This window comes from Salmo trutta, chromosome 21, assembly GCF_901001165.1.
Source record: "Salmo trutta chromosome 21, fSalTru1.1, whole genome shotgun sequence".
Taxonomy (NCBI): Eukaryota; Metazoa; Chordata; class Actinopteri; order Salmoniformes; family Salmonidae; genus Salmo; species Salmo trutta.
Window position 1 is genome coordinate 6,299,891 of NC_042977.1, and position 26,087 is coordinate 6,325,977.

The 26,087-nt window shown below is 42.7% G+C and overlaps 1 protein-coding gene across 1 annotated transcript; it reads left to right on the top strand.

Annotated features, from left to right (window-relative positions):
• Window positions 1-22,622: 22,622 nt before the first annotated feature.
• LOC115156578 (C-C chemokine receptor type 9) lies at window positions 22,623-25,746 on the top strand. Its single transcript, XM_029704048.1, has 3 exons — window positions 22,623-22,741; window positions 23,276-23,320; window positions 23,617-25,746. Exons 2-3 carry the CDS (start codon window positions 23,276-23,278, stop codon window positions 24,676-24,678), a joined length of 1,107 nt encoding a protein of 368 aa, XP_029559908.1. The 5' UTR covers window positions 22,623-22,741; the 3' UTR covers window positions 24,679-25,746.
• The last annotated feature ends 341 nt before the right edge of the window (window positions 25,747-26,087 follow it).

The window sequence follows — 26,087 nt, forward strand, 5'->3', positions numbered from 1 at the left end:
TAGTACTTGGTGGCAAAACCCTTGTTGGCAATCACAGAGGTCAGACGTTTCTTGTAGTTGGCCACCAGGTTTGCACACATCTCAGGAGGGATTTTGTCCCACTCCTCTTTGCAGATCTTCTCCAAGTCATTAAGGTTTCGAGGCTGACGTTTGGCAACTCGAACCTTCAGCTCCCTCCACAGATTTTCTATGGGATTAAGGTCTGGAGACTGGCAAGGCCACTCCAGGACCTTAATGTGCTTCTTCTTGAGCCATTCCTTTGTTGCCTTGGCCATGTGTTTTGGGTCATTGTCATGCTGGAATACCCATCCACGACCCATTTTCAATGCCCTGGCTGAGGGAAGGAGGTTCTCACCCAAGATTTGACGGTACATGGCACCGTCCATTGTCCCTTTGATGCGGTGAAGTTGTCCTGTCCCCTTAGCAGAAAAACACCCCCAAAGCATAATGTTTCCACCTCCATGTTTGACGGTGGAGATGGTGTTCTTGGGGTCATAGGCAGCATTCCTCCTCCTCCAAACACGGCGAGTTGAGTTGATGCCAAAGAGTTCAATTTTGGTCTCATCTGACCACAACACTTTCACCAGTTGTCCTCTGAATCATTCAGATGTTCATTGGCAAACTTCAGACGGGCATATATGTATTCTTGAGCAGGGGGACCTTGCGGGCACTGCAGGATTTCAGTCCTTCACGGCGTAGTGTGTTACCAATTGTTTTCTTGGTGACTATGGTCCCAGCTGCCTTGAGATCATTGACAAGATCCTCCCGTGTAGTTCTGGGCTGATTCCTCACCGTTCTCATGATCATTGCAACCCCACGAGATGAGATCTTGCATGGAGCCCCAGGCCGAGGGATATTGACAGTTCTTTTGTGTTTCTTCCATTTGCGTATAATCACACCAACTGTTGTCACCTTCTCACCAAGCTGCTTGGCGATGGTCTTGTAGCCCATTCCAGCCTTGTGTAGGTCTACAATCTTGTCCCTGACATCCTTGGAGAGCTCTTTGGTCTTGGCCATGGTGGAGAGTTTGGAATCTGATTGATTAATTGCTGCTGTGGACAGGTGTCTTTTTTACAAGTAACAAGCTGTGGTTAGGAGCGCTCCCTTTAAGAGTGTGCTCCTAATCTCAGCTCGTTACCTGTGTAAAAGACACCTGGGAGCCAGAAATCTTTCTGATTGAGAGGGGGTCAAATACTTATTTCCCTCATTATAATGCAAATCAATTTATAACATTTTTGACATGCGTTTTTCTGGATATTTTTGTTGTTATTCTGTCTCTCACTGTTCAAATAAACCTAGCATTAAAATTATAGACTGATCCTTTCTTTGTCAGTGGGTAAATGTACAAAATCAGCAGGGGATCAAGTACTTTTTTCCCCCCACTGTATATTGAGACCCAATCACTGACCACTTTAATAAATGGATCACTAGCCACTTTATACAATGCACTCTAAATAATGCACACTTTAATAATGTTTACATATCTTACATTACTCATATCACATGTATATACTGTATTTTATACCATCTATTGCACCTTGCCTATGCCGCTCGGCCATCACTCATTCATATACTTACATGTACATATTCTGATTCACCCATTTAGATTTGTGTGTATTAGGTAGCTGTTGGGGAATTGTTCGATTACTTGTTAGATATTACTGCACTGTCGGAACTAGAAGCACAAGCATTTTTCTACACTCGCATTAACATCTGCAAACCATGTGTATTTGACAAATAAAAGGTTATTTTATTTGGTTAGGAGATCTTATACATTTTGATCTATGAAATATCTTCATCAGCTAATGTCACTTTTTGTGAATTTTTAAGCATTTATGTAATCAAAACAAGCACATAAAAGCTTCATTATTCAAAAGGTCATGTGAACTGACTGATATTATCGTATAGAATTTTTTTAATAATATCTCCCAAGCTTGTGTTAACCTCTGACCTTATTTTTGGCATTTATCCTAAAACCCCATTCTTTCCCCATTCATTTCACCCATAGTAATGGCTGAACGAACTAGAGGTAACTCATTTCTGCTGAGCTCTATGGAGATAGCCAACTGAGAGAAACCCATTGCATGTGGAATAATTGTATTTGTTAACAAATTCTGTAAACAAATTTAAAACTAATCCACAGACATCATTTGACTTGCAAATGCAGATTTGACTGGTTCTAATGCGAAAGTGTTGTGTTGAAATGATTGGATACCTACACATCGCAATGCTTTTATTTATAACTTTGGAAAGATGTTTGTCAGTTCTTTTGTTTTTATCTACACATCGTGAAGTTTGTTTGAAAATGAGAGTTCATTTACTCACAGATCTTTATCCATATTTACACATTTTGGATTTATGAAAATGTTTTCCAAATACAAGTCGCGGTGTTCGTGTGTGGATAGTCAATTAAATTTGTGCGTTGTGTTTTTTGTTTACGGATCATGGTACACATTTGTAAGCTATACTCTATCTCCATGCAGTCAGGCCTTAGACACAGAAATAGGGAAGTAGTAACCCACACTACTATCGTGCGTGACACAACCTGCAATTCTCATACCACACAGACATCTGTCTCTCTATTTTTGTTCCAAAATGTTGTCTATGATTGAGGTTGCTCTAAAGTTCAATAAGGTGAAGCCATTGTAATGGAATAACCTGATTTTTAACGCAATGGCGCGTAAGAGTGGTGGGTCTAAAAAAACTAACAGTGGCAGCAGCAATGGCAGCACCAGCAGATTTTGTACAAATTAAAAAGATAAACAAATAAATATACATTTTCAAACTTTATGAATTATAATCTGTGTGGGGTTTACAATCTTAGTAGTTGCCAGAAATGAATGTCTGTTTTGCTGCATGTGTAGCAGTGTGGAAAAGGCTGCTGTGGAGTTTGTAAGAATTTGAATGGGTTCCATGTTTGAAATGGAATTGGTCCTAATTGAGTTGATTGCTAACTGCTGTGTCTAATTAACAGCGGTGCTGCACCCTTTAAAAAGGGGTGTTCCCTCAGCACCACAGGGCCCGGTTTCCCAAAAGCATCTTAAGGCTAAGGTCATCATTAGAACCATAGTAGGAACATAAAGTAAATCTCTGAGCTGTTTCCCAAAACCATCCTTATTAAAGTTGTAGTTGAAAATCAGAAAAGCTAAGTGCATTGTTAGCTGCTTTTTTGCCCTTCCATGTCCCTTAATACACAGAAGATATATGCTAAACATAACATCCTGATTCTGTCTCTCCGTGACCACCATTTGCTCACATTGTATATAGACTTATTTTTCTACTGTATTATTGACTGTATGTTTGTTTTACTCCATGTGTAACTCTGTGTTGTTGTATGTGTCGAACTGCTTTGCTTTATCTTGGCCAGGTCGCAGTTGTAAATGAGAACTTGTTCTCAACTTGCCTACCTGGTTAAATAAAGATAAAATGTAACTTCAGAACAAAGTTGACAAAAAATACAAAGTTGACAATATCTTTGCAATTGCTAAAACAAGCGAAGGATGAAAAAATGCTTTAAATGAAAACCGAGAACTGCATTAAAAGATACAGTATATATCATATTGATATTAAATAAATGACTTATTTTTCGAATTGTAGGCTACTGTCTAATTTTTGCCTCAATACATTTCATGATGTGTTACATGTGCCAAATCTGTGATTTTAGTGCATTATTATAGGGTAAGCATTCAAATATGCCACCTCAATATTTGCAGTCATATAGTTGATAATCTCTCTAGGAGCTGATCTGTCATCAGTATTGTTCAATAATTATAGTGTTAAAGTAAGATTTGAATGGAGAAAGCTGATCTGAGAGCAGCGCTGCCTTCCTTACGATCGACACATGCTCCAACGACACACATGGTGAACATTCTGTCTACGTGGTGTTTTGGGAAACGCATGTGGCGTCTGTAATATTCATATGTGAATACATACTGAATTATAATTGGATGCATTTTACCGCCGTATCCTACTGTGCAGTGATTGTTTAAGACCACCCAGACGGTTAGGGCATCGTCAGTTGATCGTGGTTGGAGATAGGCGAACATGTAGTTGTAGCTAGTTAATAAAGAGTTATGTCAAGAAACATCCTGTAGTTCTGCGTTTTATTATTTGTACAAAGCGTACTAAACAAGACATGGTGTCAGAGAAAATGGTCTTAAAAGATGGATTTTTCTGGAGTTCCTTCACCTCGAATGGACTGGGAGTCTACAAACTTACCCGATGCATGGCGTAAGTACAAACAGCATGTGGAGCTAATGTTCACGGGTCCTCTGAAGGAAAGAGGAGAAGAGGAAAAATGTAGCTACCTGCTCCTCTGGATCGGTGAAAAAGGGAGAGATATTTACAACACATGGACACTTACCGAGGCTGAATCAAAGGTACTGAAAACATACTACGATCGTTTTGAAGCATATGTTGTGCCGAAGACTAATACAATTTTCGCTAGGTACAAATTCCATGAGAAAGTACAGGGAGCTAGCGAGTCTTTTGAACCGTTTGTGACTGAGCTGCGTCTGCTTGTGAAAGACTGTGATTATGCAAACAAGGATGAGATGGTCAGGGACCGTATTGTATTTGGAATACACTCACCGCGAGTGAGAGAGAAACTTTTGAATGTTGGGTCTGAGCTAACGCTGGACAAAGCTATCGACATAGCCAGATCTCACGAGCTAGCACAGGCTCAGATGAAAACCATTTCGCGCCGCAGCACGAGCGCATCACGTGAACAAGCAGTGCACGCAGTCAGGCAGACATCAAAGCACACCTCCGGTGTCCAGAGAGCGCGTTTCAGAACGGAGAGAGACATAACTCCAAAACAGAGCGACACAGACTCAAAACGCCCCAAAACATGTGGATATTGTGGATACAAAGTGCATGGCGAACAAGGAAATTGCCCAGCTAAAGGCAAACAGTGTACTAAATGTGGTAAATGGAATCACTTTGCAAAAGTGTGCAGAGCTTACCGTGGAAAAACAGTACACACAGCGAGTGAAGATGAAATGTCAATCAAAGAGTCAAATGATGATGAACTGTTTATTGATTCAGTGACACAAAAAAGTCACATATCAGAGACAGAGCAAGCCTTTGCTGACATTGAGATAGGAACACAAGGCACAAAGCTAAAGTTCAAACTAGACACTGGTGCACAAGTAAACATTATTCCTCTGAATAAGTACCGCAGCTTGACATCTGAGCGCGAGCTACAGCCCACCATGCACAGACTGACTGGTTATGGTGGTGAACAGCTCCCAGTAAAAGGCACATGCACTTTCAAATGCAAATACAAGGAAAGTGACATGATGTTGGACTTTTACGTTGTTGACACTAGAGCACCTGCAGTGCTAGGTCTTAAAGCATGTTTAGACATGGACCTCATCAAGCTAGTTTGATCAGTAACAGCACCAGTAGAGACAGGAAATGTACTGGAGGAGTTTGCTGATGTCTTTACAGGAATAGGATTATTCCCAGGAGAATGTACCATTCACCTTGACCCAGACGCAACCCCTGTGGTCTACCCCCCGAGAAAGATTCCCCTTGCTCTCCGTGCCTGTCTGAAGAAAGAGTTGGAGAGCATGGAGCAATCTGACATAGTCACCAAGGTTACAGAACCGACCGACTGGGTAAACGCGTTAGTGGTGGTGGGAACCACACACAGGCAAGCGCCGAGTATGCCTCGACCTAAGAGACTTGAACAAGGCTATCAAACGGCCCCATTACCCTTTACCGACGCTAGATGGCATCACACACAAGCTAGCGGGAGCACACTACTTCAGTGTCATGGACGCTAGATCAGGCTACTGGGCTATCAAGCTCACAGAAGAGTCATCTAAGCTCACAACATTCAACACACCGTTTGGACGCTACAGGTTCCGTCGCCTGCCTTTTGGGATTATCTCAGCCCAAGACGAGTTTCAGCGAAAGATCGACGAAGTGTACGAAGGCCTCGACGGAGTTGTGGCAATTGTGGATGACATCCTTGTCTATGGTTGAACCAAAGAGGAGCACGACCGAAACCTCCGCGCGATGCTGCAAAGATCCCGCGAGAGAGGAGTCCGGCTCAACCCAGAGAAGAGCACAGTCGGCGCTACAGAGGTCAGCTACTTCGGACATCTTCTCACAGCGAATGGAATCAAGCCAGATCCACAGAAGATCTCAGCCATAAAAGAAATGGAGCCACCAAAAAACCGTGCAGAGCTGGAAACAGTGCTTGGCATGGTCAACTACTTATCCAAGTTCGCACCCAGCCTCTCCAATGCTAATGCACCCCTGCGTCAACTGCTAAAGCAGTCCAGTGAGTTTCTTTGGGACAAGCAACACGACATTGCTTTCCAGAATGTGAAAGACTTGATCATGAGAGAACCAGGACCAATCCTTGCCTACTACGACCCCAACAAAGAGCTCAGACTCCAAGTGGACGCGTCGAAGTATGGACTAGGTGCAGTGCTACTGCAAGAAGGAAAGCCCATCGGCTACGCTTCCAAATCTCTCACAGACTGTGAAATCAACTACGCTCAAATTGAAAAGGAGCTCTATGCCATTCTGTTCGGATGTAAACGTTTCCATCAGTACGTATATGGACGACAAGTCATTGTGGAATCCGACCACAAGCCCCTTGAGTCAATCATGAGGAAACCACTAGCTGCAGCCCCGCCAAGGCTACAGAGAATGATCCTTCAACTACAAAAATACGACTTCACAATCACTCACCGTCCAGGCAAAGACATCCCTGTCGCAGACACACTCTCCAGGAAGTTTCTTACCTACAAGGACAGCAGCCTCAGTGAAGGCATGGACATGCAAGTACACACTGTGTACAGCAACTTACCAGTTAGTGACACAAAACTGAAGGAGATCCAAGCAGAAACAGGAAAGGACTCTCAACTCACACAGCTGAGGGAAGTCATACAGGATGGATGGCCTGAGGAGAGGAGAAAATGCCCTCAGAGCGTCTCAGAATTCTGGAACCATCGTGATGAACTATCACAGATCAGCGGAATCATTTTCAAAGGAGAGAAAATCATTATTCCTACCAGTCTCAGAAGAGATTTTGACAAAGATCCATGCTGGACACATGGGCATGGAAAAGTGCAAACAGAGAGCACGGGACATTATGTTTTGGCCTGGAATGTGCAAACAAATAGAGGACATTGTTGGTAGATGCACCATCTGTCTTGAAAGACGCCCCTCAAACACCAAAGAGCCAATGTTACCTCACTGTATCCCAGACCGACCCTGGCAGGTCGTGGCAACCGATCTGTTCACCTGGAACAACGAGGACTACATCGTAACAGTGGACTACTACAGCAGATACTTCGAACTCGACAAGCTTCACAGCACCACATCTGCAGCTTTGATACACAAGCTAAAAGCAGCCTTTGCCAGGCATGGCATTGTAGAGACTTTAATACCTGACAATGGGCCCTGTTACAAATCAAATGAGTTTGAATCCTTCACAAAAGCATGGGAGTTCACACATGTCACCACAAGCCCACATTACCCTCAAAGTAATGGCCTTGCTGAAAAATCTGTGCAGATTGCTAAATCACTCATGGACAAAGCAAAAGCAGACAAGAGAGACCCCTACCTCAGTCTCCTTGAATACCGCAACACTCCAGTTGACAACTTCAAATCACCAGCCCAGCTGTTGATGAGCCGCAGACTTCGCACAACCCTTCCCAGCACCAACCAGCAGCTGCAACCTGAGGTCGTCAGCTACAATGAAATGCATGGAAAACGTGCACAGAGACAACAACAACAAAAGCGATACTACGTCAGGTCAGCTAGACCACTGCCACCACTGATCGACGGAGAGTCAGTTAGAATCCAGGAGCATGGTCTCTGGAAACCAGCAGTCGTCATCCAGCCAGCTGACACTGAACGTTCATATCACGTCCGCACAGCAGAAGGAGCAGTGTACCGCCGCAATCGTCGTCACTTACTGAACACAAAAGAACAACACACTGATGAGATGAACTGTTCCCCTGAAAGAGAACGTGATGGACTAAACACACACACAGCACAACATACACCATACTTACCTGCAACACCACAAGAGCTGTTGACTGACACAGAAGCATGCTCAACATCATATCGCACAAGGTCAGGAAGAGAGGTCAAGCCCAGAGCTGTCCTCAACCTGTGAAATGTCAAAGGGTGTAGGCGGATCGCTGCCCTAAAAGAGTTCCAGACTGTAAACTTGTTATTGAAAGTTCACTTGAAATGCTTTGGTATTGTATTTGTTTGAAATGTTAAGATGTCATTTCTACAGTGAAAGCTGAGTTGCTGAGAATCCCTTGTTCTAAAAGTAACAGTATGTTGGATCATTGTTTCAGAGTCTATGTTGATTCAGTTGGTGTATTATGCAATATAAATGGTTACTTACCTTGAGTTCAAACTACAGAGCATGAATTCAAAAGAAAAGCTTAGAATATGTAAACATTTGTATTTTGTTTTAAAAGAAGGGGGATGTAATATTCATATGTGAATACATACTGAATTATAATTGGATGCATTTTACCGCCGTATCCTACTGTGCAGTGATTGGTTAAGACCACCCAGACGGTTAGGGCATCGTCAGTTGATCGTGGTTGGAGATAGGCGAACATGTAGTTGTAGCTAGTTAATAAAGAGTTATGTCAAGAAACATCCTGTAGTTCTGCGTTTTATTATTTGTACAAAGCGTACAAAACAAGACAGCGTCTTCGGACGTTATAGGAACAATGCATTGTTAAAACACTTGCTGAAGTTAAGATGTTGTTGAAGTTATCTCAAAGTTCTCTTTAATCTGCAGTCTAGTTTCTGTGCTTTGCTAGTTATTGTCTCCTTGGATGGTGTGTGTGGTTGGTGTTCAGGTAACATTTGGATTGGCTTATTGTACTTTTAAACTGTATTGTTCCTGTGTATTTCTAAAGGGGTTAGCTACTTCAGTCTCTACTTAGTTGTGTGTTCCTTGGTACCAGGCTTATTGGTTTGCTGTGATCACAGAGCTACTAATTATGATTAGCCTATTACAGTTTGGAGTGTGATGATGACTACATCTAACTATATTACAAGTGAAACTACATTTGTGTGTGAGAATTACGACTCATATTATTGAGTGTATCTGCATGTAACCTGCACTTGTTTACTACCGGGGATATGCGCAATAGAACTGTTGAGAACATTCTACTCCTGGGTTGGTCCCATCTCCTTGCCTTAAACTGTATTTTAATTGTGTCAAATAAAGATTACTCTATTTTTTTATAATCCTGTGTTGTGGACTTCCATACCAGTACTCAGTTCAGGTCTCTATTTATCCGGCCCTATACCAGATCCTGTGGGTGATCCCATGCTCCTCTGCCACATGTGTATCTGACTCCAAGCTTACATCATCCTGTGATCAACTCAAAACAGCTTCCTGTAAAGAAATGTCACATTTTCCCTCCACATCGTCTTTGAACACGATCAAAATATCTGCGACTGTATTGGGAGCTAATGGTTTATCAGTGGTGTGTGTTCATGGAGGGCAAGGAAAGCCAGGCTTCCTCAAAAACTTTTTTTTAATCTTTCGTCTCTGTGTTTCATAATTGTCCTTCAATTCTCAAGAGGATGAATGTATCTCACTGGAGAAAGCATCTGAGCAAGCGAAACACCGACCCTCTGTCTCTGTATGTGTAGCCCATCTATCTGATGCTGTCTGGTCAAAAAGAGTATGACATTGTTGCTACCCGAAGCATTGAACACAAGGGAAGCCAGCGAGCATTTGGACTCCCTTGATTAAAAAATAAATAAAAAATTAATAGCCAATCAGCGTTGACCTAAACTGAGTTAGCTCAACTGTGAATGGTCCTTGCACCAAAGAAAAAAAAAGTGTAAAGGGAAGCCAGTTTGGATTTAGCTTCAAACCAATCACATCGAGAGCACAACGTCAAATGACAGAAAATACTTGAATTGTTGCATCTCATAGTATTGTTGTCCTCTGGTGACTAGCTAGCTAGCTAAAATTGTCAGATTCCTAAATTAGCAATGGATGGAGACAGGGATTTGCACTTGTGGGTTTTACTTAAATTTCCATACTGGCCAATGATAATAACGGCGATTCTGATCCAACCATAAATTCATACTTTGTGCCCCTGGCCTGAGAGGATGCAAGTTCAATATATAGCTAGATGTAGTCGACTAAAGTTAAGCTCTGTCAAGATGTTGGGGACCATGGCTACAGTGAGTGAAAAAAGTATTTGATCCCCTGCTGATTTTGTATTAACTTTATCATGCTTAAAGAGATATTCACTGTCTAATTTATTATTGTTACCCATCTACCAATCACTGCCCTTCTTTATGAGGATTTAGAAAAGCACCCTGGTCTTTGTAGTTTAGTCTGTGCTTGAAATTCAATCCTTGACTGAGGGACCTTACAGATGTTGTATGTATGTGGGACAGAGTCCATGTAACATATTATGTGATTTGTTAAGCCACATTTTACTCCTGAACTAATTTAGGCTTGCCTAAACAAACTGGCTGAGTACTTTTACAACAACTATATTATAGGTATGAAGTTTTAATTAATCAAAACATCTAAAAAATAAAATGAATTCCACTGACATTACTGAGTATTTTTTTTGTAGATTATTGACAAAAATGACAATTAAATACATTTAATCCTACTGTGTAACACAATAAAATGGGAAGAAATCCAAGGGGTCTAAATGCTATTTCCATCTCTGTATGGACCACAGTCTTCTTGTCCCTCAGCCCAGAGATGAGTCTCATTGCCAGGCCTTCGACAGCTGTACTATGCGCCCCCCCCCCCGACAGACTCACTACTCCCAGGCCCATAATGCTTTGGGTAAGGGTGTGGGAAGTGGAGACACAAAGTGGTGGTTTAATACATATTCCAAGAAACCATAATTCCAGCTCTTTTAGAGCCACAACGGAGTTATTAAACAGTTGGTCAAAGAGACAATGTGTTCAGTGACTCGAGACTGATGGCATTTGAACAGACTACTTGGTCTCATGTGCCCATACAATGCTGCTTTAACCAACAGTGCTACCGCTAGACTCATGATAACAATTGCATTGTAATTTTGTTCCATTCAAGTGTGAAAAATATGAGGAAACTCCTCTGACTGACTGACTACCCATTCAGCCCTTAGGCATACTAAACTCAGCAAAAAAAAGAAACGTCCCTTTTTGAGGACCCTGTCTTTCAAAGATAATGCTGCAAGGAGTCATGACGACTGCAGATGTGGCCAGGGCAATAAATTACAATGTCAGTACTGTGAGACGCCTAAGGCAGCGCTACAAGGAGACAGGACGGACAGCTGATTGTCCTCGCAGTGGCAGACCACGTGTAACAGCACCTGCACAGGATCGGTACATCCGAACATCACACCTGTGGGACAGGTACAGGATGGCAACAACAATTGCCCGAGTTACACCAGGAACGCACAATCCCTTCATCAGTGCTCAGACTGTCCGCAATAGGCTGAGAGAGGCTGGACTGAGGGCTTGTAGGCCTGTTGTAAGGCAGGTCCTCACCAGACATCACCGGCAACAACGTCGCCTATGGGCACAAACCCTCCGTCGCTGGACCAGATAGAACTGGCAAAAAGTGCTCTTCATTGACGAGTCGCGGTTTTGTCTCACCAGGGGTGATGGCTGGATTCTCGTTTATCGTCGAAGGAATGAGCGTTACACCAAGGCCTGTACTCTGGAGCGGGATTGATTTGGAGGTGGAGGGTCCGTCATGGTCTGGGGCGGTGTGTCACAGCATCATCGGACTGAGCTTGTTGTCATTGCAGGCAATCTCAATGCTGTATGTTACAGGGAAGACATCCTCCTCCCTCATGTGGTACCCGTCCTGCAGGCTCATCTTGACATGACCCTCCAGCATGACAATGCCACCAGCCATACTGCTCGTTCTGTGTGTGATTTCCTGCAAGACAGTAATGTCAGTGTTCTGCCATGGCCAGTGAAGAGCCCGGATCTCAATCCCATTGAGCACGTCTGGGACCTGTTGGATCGGAGGGTGAGGGCTAGGGCCATTTCCCCCCCAGAAATGTCCAGGAACTTGCAGGTGCCTTGGTGGAAGAGTGGGGTAACATCTCACAGCAAGGTGCAGTCCATGAGGAGGAGATGCACTGCAGTACTTAATGCAGCTGGTGGCCACACCAGATACTGACTGTTACTTTTGATTTTGACCAGGGACACATTATTCAATTTCTGTTAGTCACATATCTGTGGAACTTGTTCTTATATCTGTGGAACTTATGTCTCAGTTGTTGAATCTTGTTATGTTCATACAAATATTTACACATGTTAAGTTTGCTGAAAATAAACTCAGTTGACAGTGAGAGGATGTTCAGTAGGTCTAAGGTCAGCTACAAAAAGCTCTGTCAAAGCTATTTAATTGGTGTTAGCTATTTAATTGGTGTTAGACCTTGGAGAATCCTCACTAAGCCTACATGGGTGCTTCACACATTCCCTCGTCTCCTGGGGTGTTTTTAGGGAGGTGAAACATTCAGGGAGGTGAAACGTTCAGGGGTGAGTTTCCCGGAAGATTTTTAGCATTAAACTATTCGTTTTACAAGTCCATTGTAGGCGACGGTTGTAAAATGATCTTAGTGTTATGAAGCTTTCGGGAAAACGTGCTCAGAAATGTAATGAATAGACGCAACACGATTCCTTATTCTACATGACAGATATTCCCATAGCTGTTCTACACATATCTGTGTTACATTTCTATGTGAACATTTATTGACGTTGCACCCCTCTGAACAGGCCCCAGTGGTCATAGCACCAAGTATTGACGTTTATCAACACATGTCAGTTGGTTCAAACACATTTTCAATATCAGTCCAGTCGTCATAACTCATGAAGCAGCCATGGTCTACTCACACCCGTAACACTGGTTCAGTCATAGATAGAGGATTCCATAGAGACATCTCCTATACCAAACGTTTCATTAAGATACACCTGAATTCTCTTGATGTACAACAGAAGAAGAAAAAAAATATTAACCTGCATATTCAAGATATATTTTTTAAGTTATTGTGTATATATTTTTCTCCATTAGAAATATCACTATCTTCTGAAAGGAAGAACTTCCAACTAATGTAATAATTATAATTTCACCCATAAATCCTTGAAGTACAGTATTTACACACACTGAGCGTAAAAAAAACATTAAGGACATCTGCTCTTTCCATTCCCTGGTATTACCAGGTGAATCAAATCAAATCTAATTTTATTTGTCACATGCGCCGAATACAACAGGTGTAGACCTTACTGTGAAATGCTTACTTACAAGCCCTTAACCAACAATGCAGTTAATTAAATAAATAGAGTCAAGAAAATATTTACAAAATAAACTAAAGTATAAAATAAAATAAGTAACACAATAAAATAATAAGGCTATTTACAGAGGGGTACTGGCATCAAGTCAACGTGTGGGGGTACAGGTTAGTCAAGGTCATTTGTACATGTAGGTAGGGGTAAAGTGAATACGCATAGATAATAAACAGCGAGGAGCAGCAGTGTAAAAACAAGCAGGGGTCAATGTAAATAGTCTGGGTGGCAATTTGATAAATTGTTAAGCACTTGTATGGCTTGGGGGTAGAAGGAGCCTTTTGGACCTAGACTTGGCACTCCGGTACCACTTGTCGTGCGGTAGCAGAGAGACTTGGGTGACTGTTTTTGACAATTTTTGGGGCCTTCCTCTGACACCGTCTAGTATATAGGTCCTCGATGGCGGGAGGCTTGGCCCCAGTGATGTACTGGGCCGTACGCACTACCCTCTGTAGTGCCTTACAGTCAGATGCCGAGGCAGTGATACAACCGGTCAGGATGCTCTCGATGGTGCAGCTGTATAACTTTTTGCGGATCTGGGGACCCATGCCAATGTGTTGTTGCCTACCCTTACCACCTGGGGACGTCCCGTCAGGAAGTCTAGGATCCAGTTGCAATCCAGGTAAAAGTAATGATCCCTTATTGATGTCACTTGTTAAATCCACTTCAATCCATGTAGATGAAGGGGAGGAGACAGGTTAAAGAAGTATTTTTAAACCTTGAGATATGGATTGTGTATGTGTGCCATTCAGATGGCGAATGGGCAAGACAAAATATTTAAGTGCCTTTGAACAGGGTATTGTAGTAGGTGGCAGCCGCACCGGTTTGTGTGTCAAGAACTGCAGTGCTGCAGGGTCTTTCCACGCTCAACAGTTTCCTGTGTGTATCAAGAATGGTCCACCACCCAAAGGACATCCAGTTAACTTGACACAACTGTGAGAAGCATTGGAGTCAACATGGGCCCGCATCCCTGTGGAATGCTTTCGACACCTTGTAGTCCATGCCCCAATGAATTGAGGCTCGGGGGTGGGATGCAACTCAATATTAGGAAGGTGTTCCTAATGTTTTGTATACTCAGTGTATATAATGCAGAGACCATTTAAAAACAATCTGAAACAATGTGAAAATAAATGTTCAATCGATAAAGTTTCTAATTCTATTTATATTTTGAACAACCTTACTTACTCGGTCTCATCTTACAAACTATTAATTGCAAACAATTTTCCTTTTTTTGTTGTCTGTGTCACGTCGGTTGAAAGGAGAGGACCAAGGTGCAGCGTGGTGAGCGTACATATTATTTTTATTAGAAAAGACGCCAAACAAAACAATAAACACTACCCAACAAACCGTGAAGCTAAAGGCTATGTGCCATAAACAAAGTCAACTTCCCACAACACAAGGAGGGAAAAGGGCTACTTAAGTATGGTTCCCAATCAGAGACAATGATAGACAGCTGTCCCTGATTGAGAACCATACCCGGCCAAAACATAGAAAATAAAGAACATAGAAAAAGGAACATAGAATGCCCACCCTAGTCACACCCTGGCCTACCCAAAATAGAGAATAAAAAAACCTCTCTATGGCCAGTCTGAAAAGCAACTGATGATTGCAGCGTCCAGCCCAAAGGCTGTCTTCAAACATCTTGTTTTTCTCCCATCATAATTATGAATAAAGAAATAACAGAAAACAACAGAAACAAGAAAGAAAATCAGTGCAAAATACTCAAGCTGTGATATTCTGATTTAAATGTAAAAAAAAAAATTCTAGTTAAAGGAAGCAAACTGCTCTGATCTCCCTTTGCATTGAACATGAGATTAAACTGCACCAGGGTCAGAGTCAGGAACGAGAGACTAGGTAGAAGACATAGCACCTGTCCCAAAACAACACCTAGTCCCTAACTCCTAGGCAAGATCTCAGAGGACTGGATAGTGGAACAAATGTGGCTACTACCATATTGATTAAACCTATCAATTTCTTTCAGATCTACATGAAGTGCTGTGGGGTTAGGGGTTGTTTCTGAACAGGGCCAAGCTATTAGAGACACGCCCGGTCTGAAAACAAGCTCTTGCTCTTACAGGGGTTGTTTTTGGACCTGGCTAGAGAGGTTTGAGAGAGGGAAGAAGAGCGGTGTAAACAAACAAAGTACAGCCCAGCCAGCCTCCCCTCTCTGAACAGCAACAGTTTAAATACTCCCGGACAATTTCAAGCTTTCACATGATCCTTTACACCCTTTTCAGACTGTGGGCCTCTCCATCACTGGCCCACTGTAGCTATATATTGTTCTATCTAAAGATGAACAGAACAAAAAGAGTGCTGGTGGTGTTGATGATGACGATGAAGGTGTAAGAGACAGTGAAGAACAGCGCTGTGGGGAAGTGGGGCTAGGTCATCCTGTCCCATCCTGACTGTCTGGCTGTGTGTGGTCTGGTGGAGCTTGGTTTAGTTTAGCAGCACTAGCACCATGGCTATACTACAGTCCCACTGGGAGAGTTACTGTCATGTAATAATATGTTGTTTATCTGTTAAAATAAACACATTTAATTGTTAGTAAATGTATTGCATTCTGTAAATTGATAAATCATTGAACATCTTTGCCATTCGATGAAAATCCTGAAGATGAATTTGTGCAAAGTTATCCTAACAATATCATTATATGTCGAGTAAGACAGGCATGAGCATAATTTCATTTAGCTTTATTCTTACAGATTTATGGGGTGATCAAATCTGAGCTAAAGCAAAGTAGTAGTTACAGAAATTATCACACTCTAGGATAAAAAAAGCATGGAAAATGTAGAAGACATTAAATAATACATTTTCTTTCATTCACACCAACTAACAGAGTTGAAGTCGGAAGTTTACATACACTTAGGTTGGAGTCATTAAAACTTGTTTTTCAACCACTCCACAAATTTCCTATTAACAAACTATAGTTTTGGCACGTCGATTAGGACATCTACTTTGTGCATGACAGAAGTAATTTTTCCAACAATTGTTTACGGACAGATTATTTCACTTATAATTCACTGTATCACAATTCCAGTGAGCCAGAATTTTACATACACTAAGTTGAGTGTGCCTTGTAAAATTCCAGAAAATTGTCATGGCTCTAGAAGTTTCTGATAGGCTAATTGACATAATTTGAGTCAATTGGAGGTGTACCTGTGGATGTATTTCAAGGCCTACCTTCAATCTCAGTGCCTCTTTGCTTGACATCATGGGAAAATCAAAAGAAATCAGCCAAGACCTCAGAAAAATAGTTGTAGAGCTCCCAAGTCTGGTTCATCCTTGGGAGCATTTTCCAAACTTCTGAAAGTACCACGTTCATCTGTACAAACAATAGTACGCAAGTATAAACACCATGGGACCATGCAGCCGTCATACCGCTCAGGAAGGAGACGCGTTCTGTCTCCTAGAGATGAACGTACTTTGGTGGGAGAAGTGCAAATCAATCCCAGACCAACAGCAAAGGCCCTTGTGAAGATGCTGGAGGAAACATGTACCAAAGTATCTATATCCACAGTAAAACTAGTCCTATATTGACATAACCTGAAAGGCCACTTGGCAAGGAAGAAGCTACTGCTCCAAAACCGCCATAAAAAAAGCTAGACTATGGCTTGCAACTGCACATGGGGACAAAGATTGTACTTTTTGGAGAAATGTCCTCTGGTCTGATGAAACAAAAATAGAACTGTTTGGCCATAATGACCATCATTATGTTTGGAGGAAAAGGGGTAGGCTTGCAATCCGAAGAACACCATCCCAACTGTGAAGCACGGGGGTGGCAGCAAGCACGGGGGTGGCAGCATCATGTTGTGGGGATGCTTTGCTGCAGGAGGGACTGGTGCACTTCATCATGAGGAAGGAAGATTTATGTGGATATATTGAAGCAACATCTCAAGACATCAGTCAGGAAGTTAAAGCTTGGTCGCAAATGTGTCTTCCAAATGGACAATGACCCCAAGCATATTTCCAAAGTTGTGGCAAAATGGCTTAATGACAACAAAGTCAAGGTATTGGAGTGGCCAACACAAAGCCTTGACCTCAATCCTATAGAAAAGTTGTTGGCAGAACTGAAAAAGCGTGTGCGAGCAAGGAGACCTACAAACCTGACCCAGTTACACCAGCTCTGTCAGGACGAATGGGCCAAAATTCACCCAACTTATTGTGGGAAGCTTGTGGAAGGCTACCCGCAACGTTTGACCCAAGTGAAACAATTTAAAGGCAATGCTACCAAATACTAATTGAGAGTATGTAGACTTCTGACCCACTGGGAATGTGATGAAAGAAATAAAGCTGAAATAAATCATTCTCTCAACTATTATTCTGACATTTCACATTCTTAAAATAAAGTGGTGATCCTAACTGACCTAAGACAGGGAATTTTTACTTGGATTAAATGTCAGGAATTGTGAAAAGCTGAGTTTAAATGTATTTGGCTAAGGTGTATGGTAAAAACTTCTGACTTCAACTGTAACTGTAACTCTTGTGATTGCCATATCAACAGAGTTGACTGGGATTTGTTAGTGTAGCTCATACAAACAAAAACAGTAGACAGTAAAAACTGTATCACAAAATAAAATACATAATTCATATTTGATATGTTTTGTAAGGTACATACTTGTGACAAGTGCTAAACAGAAGAGTATTGACCTCACTAAAGTTATTGTGAGAGGAAGCTACTAGACTATTGAGAAGCAGCCCCAGTGTGTGACCTCAAGGTGAGGAGGTGTTGAAGGTGTCCCCCGGGGGTCAGTGGGAGGTGAAGGGGGAGTACTCTCGGGTGAACATGAAGATGTTGCTCGGTTTCCGTAGTAACAGGAACTGCAAAAAGTCTGCCATCATGGCGTGGAGCTCCGGGTGCTGCCGCAGGTATGAGGCCTGCTCCGCCTTCAACTCCTCCTGTCAGGTCATGTTGGAAACTTGGGGGTTAAGAGTAAGGGGCTAGGGTGAGAGTAGGGGGTAATGGGTAGGGTGTAGGGAAAGACTAATATGTCACCTTTCTGTCCAGGAACTTGTACATCTGCATGTCCTCCTCCCACACCAGACATATCATCCCACACAAACATGTAAATAGGGGAACAATCCTAATAGTGTGTGTGTATCTGTGTTTGTTTGGGGCGGGAGCAGCCAGAGCCTCATGTTGATGGGAGAGCCCACCTGCACTCAGCTGGCAAGGTGTCTAAACAGGAACAGGATATGACATCACACAGGGAGAAAGAGATGGCAGGAGTAGTGGTGCCCTGTATGTCCCTGGTTTCTCTGGTTACTGTAAAAGCACGTTGTGACAACTGCTGGTGTAAAAAAAAAGGCCTTATTAATTTGATTGATTGTAAGTAGAAGTGATGTCCTCTTAACCATCAGGTAGGAAGTAGCAATGGCTGGGATGTCCTCTACTGAGTCCACCGTCCTTTTCACCCTAAACACCTCCACTCCCACCGTCTGCTGTCTGCACCCCAGCTCCTTCTGACTACAGATAGACCGCCCATAAACCACACAGCATAGACTTAAACAACTGACATACACATGCAACCACACACAGACACACTAACATTTGTGGAGGTTGAGATGTGTGTGTCCTGGTCAAAGGATCTAGAAGGTTATGTTTCCAGGATATTCTTCCTAAAAGGGGGCAGGTTAGAACCCTCACACACTAGCTCCTTCAGAGAGGACAGAGGGTAAGACAGTCTGCCTCAGTCTGGCTTCTCACACACACACACAGTCTTATTCACTTTATCTTCACCCTTCGCCATAAGTTCTACATAACACTAAAAAAATAGCATGCCAAATGTTTTAAACAGTCATGTTTGTGTCAGCTTATGGCACCTGGCTTTACAGTGTCGGTGCAAAAGCTGTTGTCTAGCTAAGCTATTGGTTAGCGATATGCCTCGTCAGTTTGCTGGTGTAAACTCTTTGTGTCATTACAGTGGTTATAGGCTTTATTATCATTATAAGCAGTCCCTTATGATGAAGAGTTCAAGCAAAGTTTTAAAATATATCTTATTACAGTGTAGGGCACACACACACACTTCTGTTTAATTTTCATTAAGTTATACTGCTTTTCCCGCCCACGTCTGTGTTTCTCAGTATGTCTTCTCTCAAATTATGTGCAGATGCACTTGATATGACAGGTGAAATATCACTAGTTGTTAATTAACACAGTACAGCGGCCTAAAAGGCGAGTCAAGGCAAGCATGAAAGTGTCGACTCTCCATATTCTGCCGGGGGCATCCAGGGATGGGATGTTATTACTAGACTAGACATTTTGAAATTACTGTTCATACACTTTTAGAACCTAGAATAACCTGAACTCTTAGAACCTCCTCTATCTACAACCTAAATAGGTTATTCGGCTGTTGCCATAGGAGAACCCTTTGAAGAACCATTTTGGGTTCCATGTAGAATGGCACTGGAGGGGATGGCTGCTGTTTTACTGGCTCCTAACCAATTGTGCTATTTTGTGTGTTTTTTTTCGCATTGTTTGTAACTTATTTTGTACATAATGTTGATGCTAATGTCTCTTATGACCAAAAATAACTTCTGGATAACAGAACAGCGATTACTCACCTTGAACTGGATGAAGATTTTTTCTTTAATGAGTCTGACGCAAAGGATATAATGTTGCTCCCGGACAAGGCCCAAATCCCCATAATTCGCTTGAAGAAAAGAAGGAGGTACAGAGGGCGCAGATCAGGTTGCCTTGTGAGAATTAGTCGGCGAGTGGGTAACCCGCCTCTACCATCCGTTCTGGCCAACGCGCAATCGCTGGAGAATAAACTGGATGAGCTCCGTTCGAGACTATCCTACCAACGGGACATTAAAAACTGTAATATCTTATGCTTCACCGAGTCGTGGCTGAACGACAACACGGATAATATACAGTTGGCTGGGTTTTCCGTGCATCAGCAGGACAGAACAGCTACATCTGGTAAGTAGAGGGGTGGGGGTGTGTGTCTATCTGTCAATAACAGCTGGTGCTCAATGTCTAATATTAAGGTAGTCTTGAGGTATTGCTTGCCTGAGTACCTCATGATAAGCTGTAGACCATACTATCTACCAAGAGAGTTTCCATCTATATTTTTCATAGCTGTCTATTTACCACCACAAACCGACGCTGACACTAAGACCGCACTCAACAGGCTGTATAAGGTCATAAGCAAACAAGAAAATGCTCGTCCAGAAGCAGCGCTCCTAGTGGCCTGGGACTTTAATGCAGGCAAACTAAAATCCGTTTGACCTCATTTCTACCATCATGTCATAGGCTTTATGTTACATGTGCAACCAGAGGGGAAAAAACTCTAGTCCACCTTTACTCCACACAGAGATGCGTACCAAGCTCTTCCTCGCCCTCCATTTGGCAAATCTGACCATAATTCTATCCTCCTGATTCCTGCTTACAAGCAAAAACTACAGCAGGAAGTACCAGTGACTCTCTCACTGGTGTCTGCGTCAGATGATGCTACACTACAGGACTGTTTTGCTAGCACAAACTGTAATATATTCCGGGATTCATCCAATGGCATTGAGGAGTATACCACCTCAGTCACCGGCTCTGATGCTCGTCGGATGTGGTAGGGTTTGTAAACTATATGGACTACAAAGGGAAACCCAGCCATAAGCGATGTGATGTGAGCCTACCAGACAAGCTAAATTCCTTCTATGCTCACTTCGAGGCAAGCAACACTGAAGCATGCATGAGAGTACCAGCTGTTCCGGATGACTGTGTGATCACGCTCTCTGTAGCCAGTGTGAGCAAGACCTTTAAACAGGTCAACATTCACAAGGCCGTGGGGCCAGACGGATTACCAGGACGTGTACTCAAAGCATGCGTGGACCAACTGGCAAGTGTCAGCACTGACATTTTGAACCTCTCCAAGTCTGTAATACCTACATGTTTCAAGCAGACCACCATAGTCCCTGTGCCAAAGAAAGCAAAGGTAACCTGGCTAAATGACTACCGACCCGTAGCACTCACATCCGTAGCCATGAAGTGCTTTGAAAGGCTAGTCATGACTCACATCAACCCCATCATCCCGGAAACCCTAGACCCACTCTAATTTGTATAGCACCCCAACAGATCCACAGATGACACAATCTCAATCGCAATCCACCCTGCCCTTTCCCACCTGGACAAAAGGAACACCTACAGTGGGGCACAAAAGTATTTGATCCCCTGCTGATTTTGTACGTTTGCCCAATGACAAAGAAATGATCAGTCTATAATTTTAATGGTAGGTTTATTTGAACAGTGAGAGACAGAATAACAACAAAAATATTGAGAAAAACGCATGTCAAAAATGTTATAAATTGATTTGCATTTTAATGAGGGAAATAAGTAGCTTGTAAAACAAAGGTACAGTAACACTTTGAGCTATTTTTAACTTGGCGGCATTTGTTTTGAGTGTATCACCTTACTTATCTGCTCCAGTGTCAACCCGGCGCCTCTACTTACCAAGCCAATGTTTGACAAGCAGAGACAGACTAAAATCTACATGAATATAATATATAATAACATACCGTATATAATTAGGATTTAAGCGATAGAACAATAGGTTTCTACCTCCACCCATGTTGCAGCCTTATGTTACAGTGTTGGTTTTCATCCTTCCCTCTAATCAGGGACTGATTCAGCCCGCGACACCAGGGCAGTGGACTCGCTAGCCAAGGTGAGGGGACCATCTCCTCAATCAATTACAGTAATATTAGGAAATGGTAACCACAACATTATGCCATGGTGCCTGAAATAACAAACCTAAGTAAATTTGTGCAGTATAGGCCTTCACTCCTAAGAGGAGGGAAGAGGATAATTATGTGTGTGGTGAGTGTGCGTATATGTGTGTGGGCCCTCAGCAAAAATCATAATGCATAATGCATATGCTTAATCTACAGCCAAGAAGTCTAAAACACATTGTAATAGCATTTTTGATTGTCACATTGGAGATTTCAAAGCGAAATCTCTGAACCAAAATCGAAATGTAAGTACACCACTGAGCAATTTACTGTAAATCAGTATGTGAACAAAGGTGTCTTGAAAGCATTCATAGGGCAGAAGAGAATTCTGCTGAGAATAGAAAAAGTAATTTCCTATGACTCATCCATTGTATACAGGACAGGTACATTCACAATTTCATAAATGACTAATATCCCTGAGAAGTTTAAATCAGTCTTTATGCATGCTGCAGGTTTGCACTGGCAAGAGGGGCAAAACACCCAAATTAATACTATAGAATATCATTCTGCTTTGCAAACTGATTTCACACACGTCACTTGTGGTTCAACTGAATTCTTCAAAAGCTTCTGCAGAACAGACTGTTGCCAGACAGTTCCCTAAAGCAACTTAGCGATAAGGAAGCGACCAACAAGCATTTTGAATTCAAGCACCTGATTGACATCTCACTCATAATAGCAGAGAACGACAGTAAGTCAAATTGTCTGAAAAGCTGGTCTCATGCAGTGTTCTAAAATGTATCAATAACGCCGTGTATTACTATAAAGTAAGCACTTTATGGTATTGTAATATTTCTGTCTGACTTTGTTTCTTTACACCATGCTCAGAAATAGATTAGCCACAGACAGGATGTGTGTTTGACATTTAGATACTTCACTGTCATTCCCTTATATCTGAATGATGTTCAATCAAAATTATTAAAATGCTAAGAGAGGACATTTCTAAATGTCATGACACATTGTTTTGTGGTATTTCTGTCAGATTGACTGCAAGTGATAAGAAATGGTAAAACAAGGAGGATGTGTTCTTGCCTAACAATGTGCAATGATTTGCAAGTCTAGAGAAAATATAGAATTTGTGAAGCATTGACTATCTACAAGCAGGAGACTGAGAAACGGAGCATTCATTACTATATAGGCCTGCCAATATTACACAATGACATATGTTGAATAGCTGTGTATTATTTTCCTGACTATGTTGTTTTCCTCTTCCTTCTCTTTTCAGATGCCAATTATAGGTGACTTGGTGACTTCACCAATGGTTTCAGAGGTAAACAACTTATACATTTTTTACTACATTTAATTTTTTTACAATTTGTGTAAAAGATTGTGTGTTATATTTGTATGAAATAGCACATTTTTTTTCACATCAAATTTCTATTATTTTAATTCATAACTGTTTCAAGTGATCAATTACATACATATATTGTTTTTTTTGTCGCTCTTATGAAATAAAATATTGGAGACCCCTGGTCTATATACTGTGTTTTCTGCTCGTATCATTTACTCGCACAATTGGTCCACATGTCCAACAAGCTACAGTATGCTGTCCTGTCTCATTCCCAGGTGTATGACTATGACTCCAGCTTCACCCCCACGGCTGGTGAGGATGATCTGGAAGACTTTATGTGCGACAAATCTCCCGTCAGGGCATTCCGAGGCCAGTACGAACCACCTCTCTACTGGACCATCATCATCCTGGGCGGCCTGGGCAACCTGACCGTGGTTTGGATCTACCTGCACTTCCGCCAGCGTCTCAAGACCATGACCGATGTCTACCTGTTGAACCTAGCTGTGGCCGACCTCTTCTTCCTGGGCACTCTGCCCCTCTGGGCTGTGGAGGCCACCCAGGGATGGAGCTTCAGCTCGGGCCTCTGCAAGGTCACCTCGGCACTCTACAAGATCAACTTCTTCAGCAGCATGCTGCTGCTCACCTGCATCAGCGTTGATCGCTACGTGGTCATCGTCCAGACCACCATGGCCCAGAACTCCAAGAGACAGCGCCTGAGCTGCAGCAAGTTGGTGTGCGCCTGCGTCTGGCTACTGGCCGTGGCGTTGGCCCTGCCCGAGTTCATGTTCGCCAACGTCAAGGAGCTGGAGGGCCGGGACTACTGCACCATGGTCTACTGGAGCAACCAGGACAACTCCACCAAGATCCTGGTCCTGGCGCTTCAGATCTGCATGGGCTTCTGCCTGCCCCTGCTGGTCATGGTGTTCTGCTATGCCGGCATCATCCGCACCCTTCTCAAAACCCGCAGCTTCCAGAAACACAAGGCGTTGCGCGTGATCCTGGTGGTGGTGGCTGTGTTTGTCCTCTCCCAGTTGCCATACAACAGCGTGCTGGTAATGGAGGCCACACAGGCGGCCAACAGCACTGAGACAGACTGCAGTGCGGCAAAGCGGTTCGACGTGGTTGGCCAGATGCTGAAGAGCCTGGCTTACACACATGCCTGCCTCAATCCCTTCCTGTATGTGTTTGTGGGCGTACGCTTCCGCAGGGACATCCTTAAGCTTCTCCGCATCTACCACTGCTGGCCGGCCAAGGGGAAACTCAGCAAGATCCAGGGAGGCCCCGGGCGCTCCTCAGTCATGTCCGACACGGACACCACACAAGCACTCTCGCTTTGAAGGCACGGTCATAGTAGAACCTTTCACTTGTGACCAGAAGTCCCTCATAATAATTGAGGTCTGTACAAACTTGTTTGCGTACATGCGCTCTATTCCATGATGCAGAGGTTGTAGTGTTTTTTCCCCCCGGTTGCCCACTCTTGCATTAGACTTTGACTTCTTTGGTTATCGAACCATTGCTGAGGCTGAGGCAGTGACATGGGGAAGGAAGAGGTCCCTTTCTGAGAGCTGGGGGAATGTCGACAAAGACCTCTTGGGTGCATTGCTAGAAGCGTTGGTTATGATGAGACTTCTTTGGCTGGTCCAAAGACCTCATTTTTCCTAGTGACTTCTCAATTTTGCTGGATGGACATTCACAGTCTGGTTGGGGGTTTGTGTTTGACGATGCCAGGGATTGGAAAAGAGCTAACCATGACAACATTGGTCCTGTACTGGTCTAATGCATTTGCAGTGGTCTATAATGTTCTGCCAATTCAGCCATGTTGTTTTCGTGTCTTTTTTTGCATTTGTTCAGAAAGCAGAGAGATGGGAAAGAGAAGACACCTCTTTTCTTTGCAATGATGGATTTTGTGACAGCATGGGAAGCGCCATTGTGTACTATCTCCATTTTAAAGTTTATTAGCAGTTTGTAAACAAACGGGAAAGGTGCATACCATCACCTACTGTGCTGGATTGTGTATAGTCTGAAAACGTGTAAAGCGCTGCTGCTTTTTGGCAAGTGTACCCTCTATCCATCTCTTTGTTATGGATATTATTTGTATCAATTTCTTTATCAGGAGCATATCAATGAACTGTTCAATTCTTTGAAATACTTTCTAAGTAGGAAAGACTATTTGTGATGAGTAAGTTTAGCATTCACAGTGAGAGTGAAAGTGTCATAAACAAAAAGTTGTATAAAATGCCTATGATTGAGACTGCCCTGTTCACAATGACAATTCTCAACATAATATATGTAAATATACCCATGTCTTTTAAAAAATTCAGGTCACTGTTATTGTGTCTCATAAATGTGCATCTATCTAAATAAACATCTATAGTCATTCACAAATGCACAGACTCATGCACAGACACACTTCTCACCAACAGATTGTTTTGTTGCTGTCAAAAAGTATTACACAACTTTGAATGTTATTTTTTATGTTGTCATCATCAGTCAGTTTACAAGCCAAACCTGCAAATATAGTATATCACTTTATATCTGTATCTCCCATCTGTTTGCAAAGCTTAACGGCCCATACAGGGCTACATAGCAGAAGGGGCTGGTGCTGGAGGCCTACTCATATGTGGTTGCTCATTGACTCTATCTAGTGGCCAAATAGGGAAGCAGCAGCCTGGTTTCCCAACAGACTTGCCTAATACATGTATGCACAATCTTTTCCCTCCCCACGATTTATTTCCTATGAGATGAA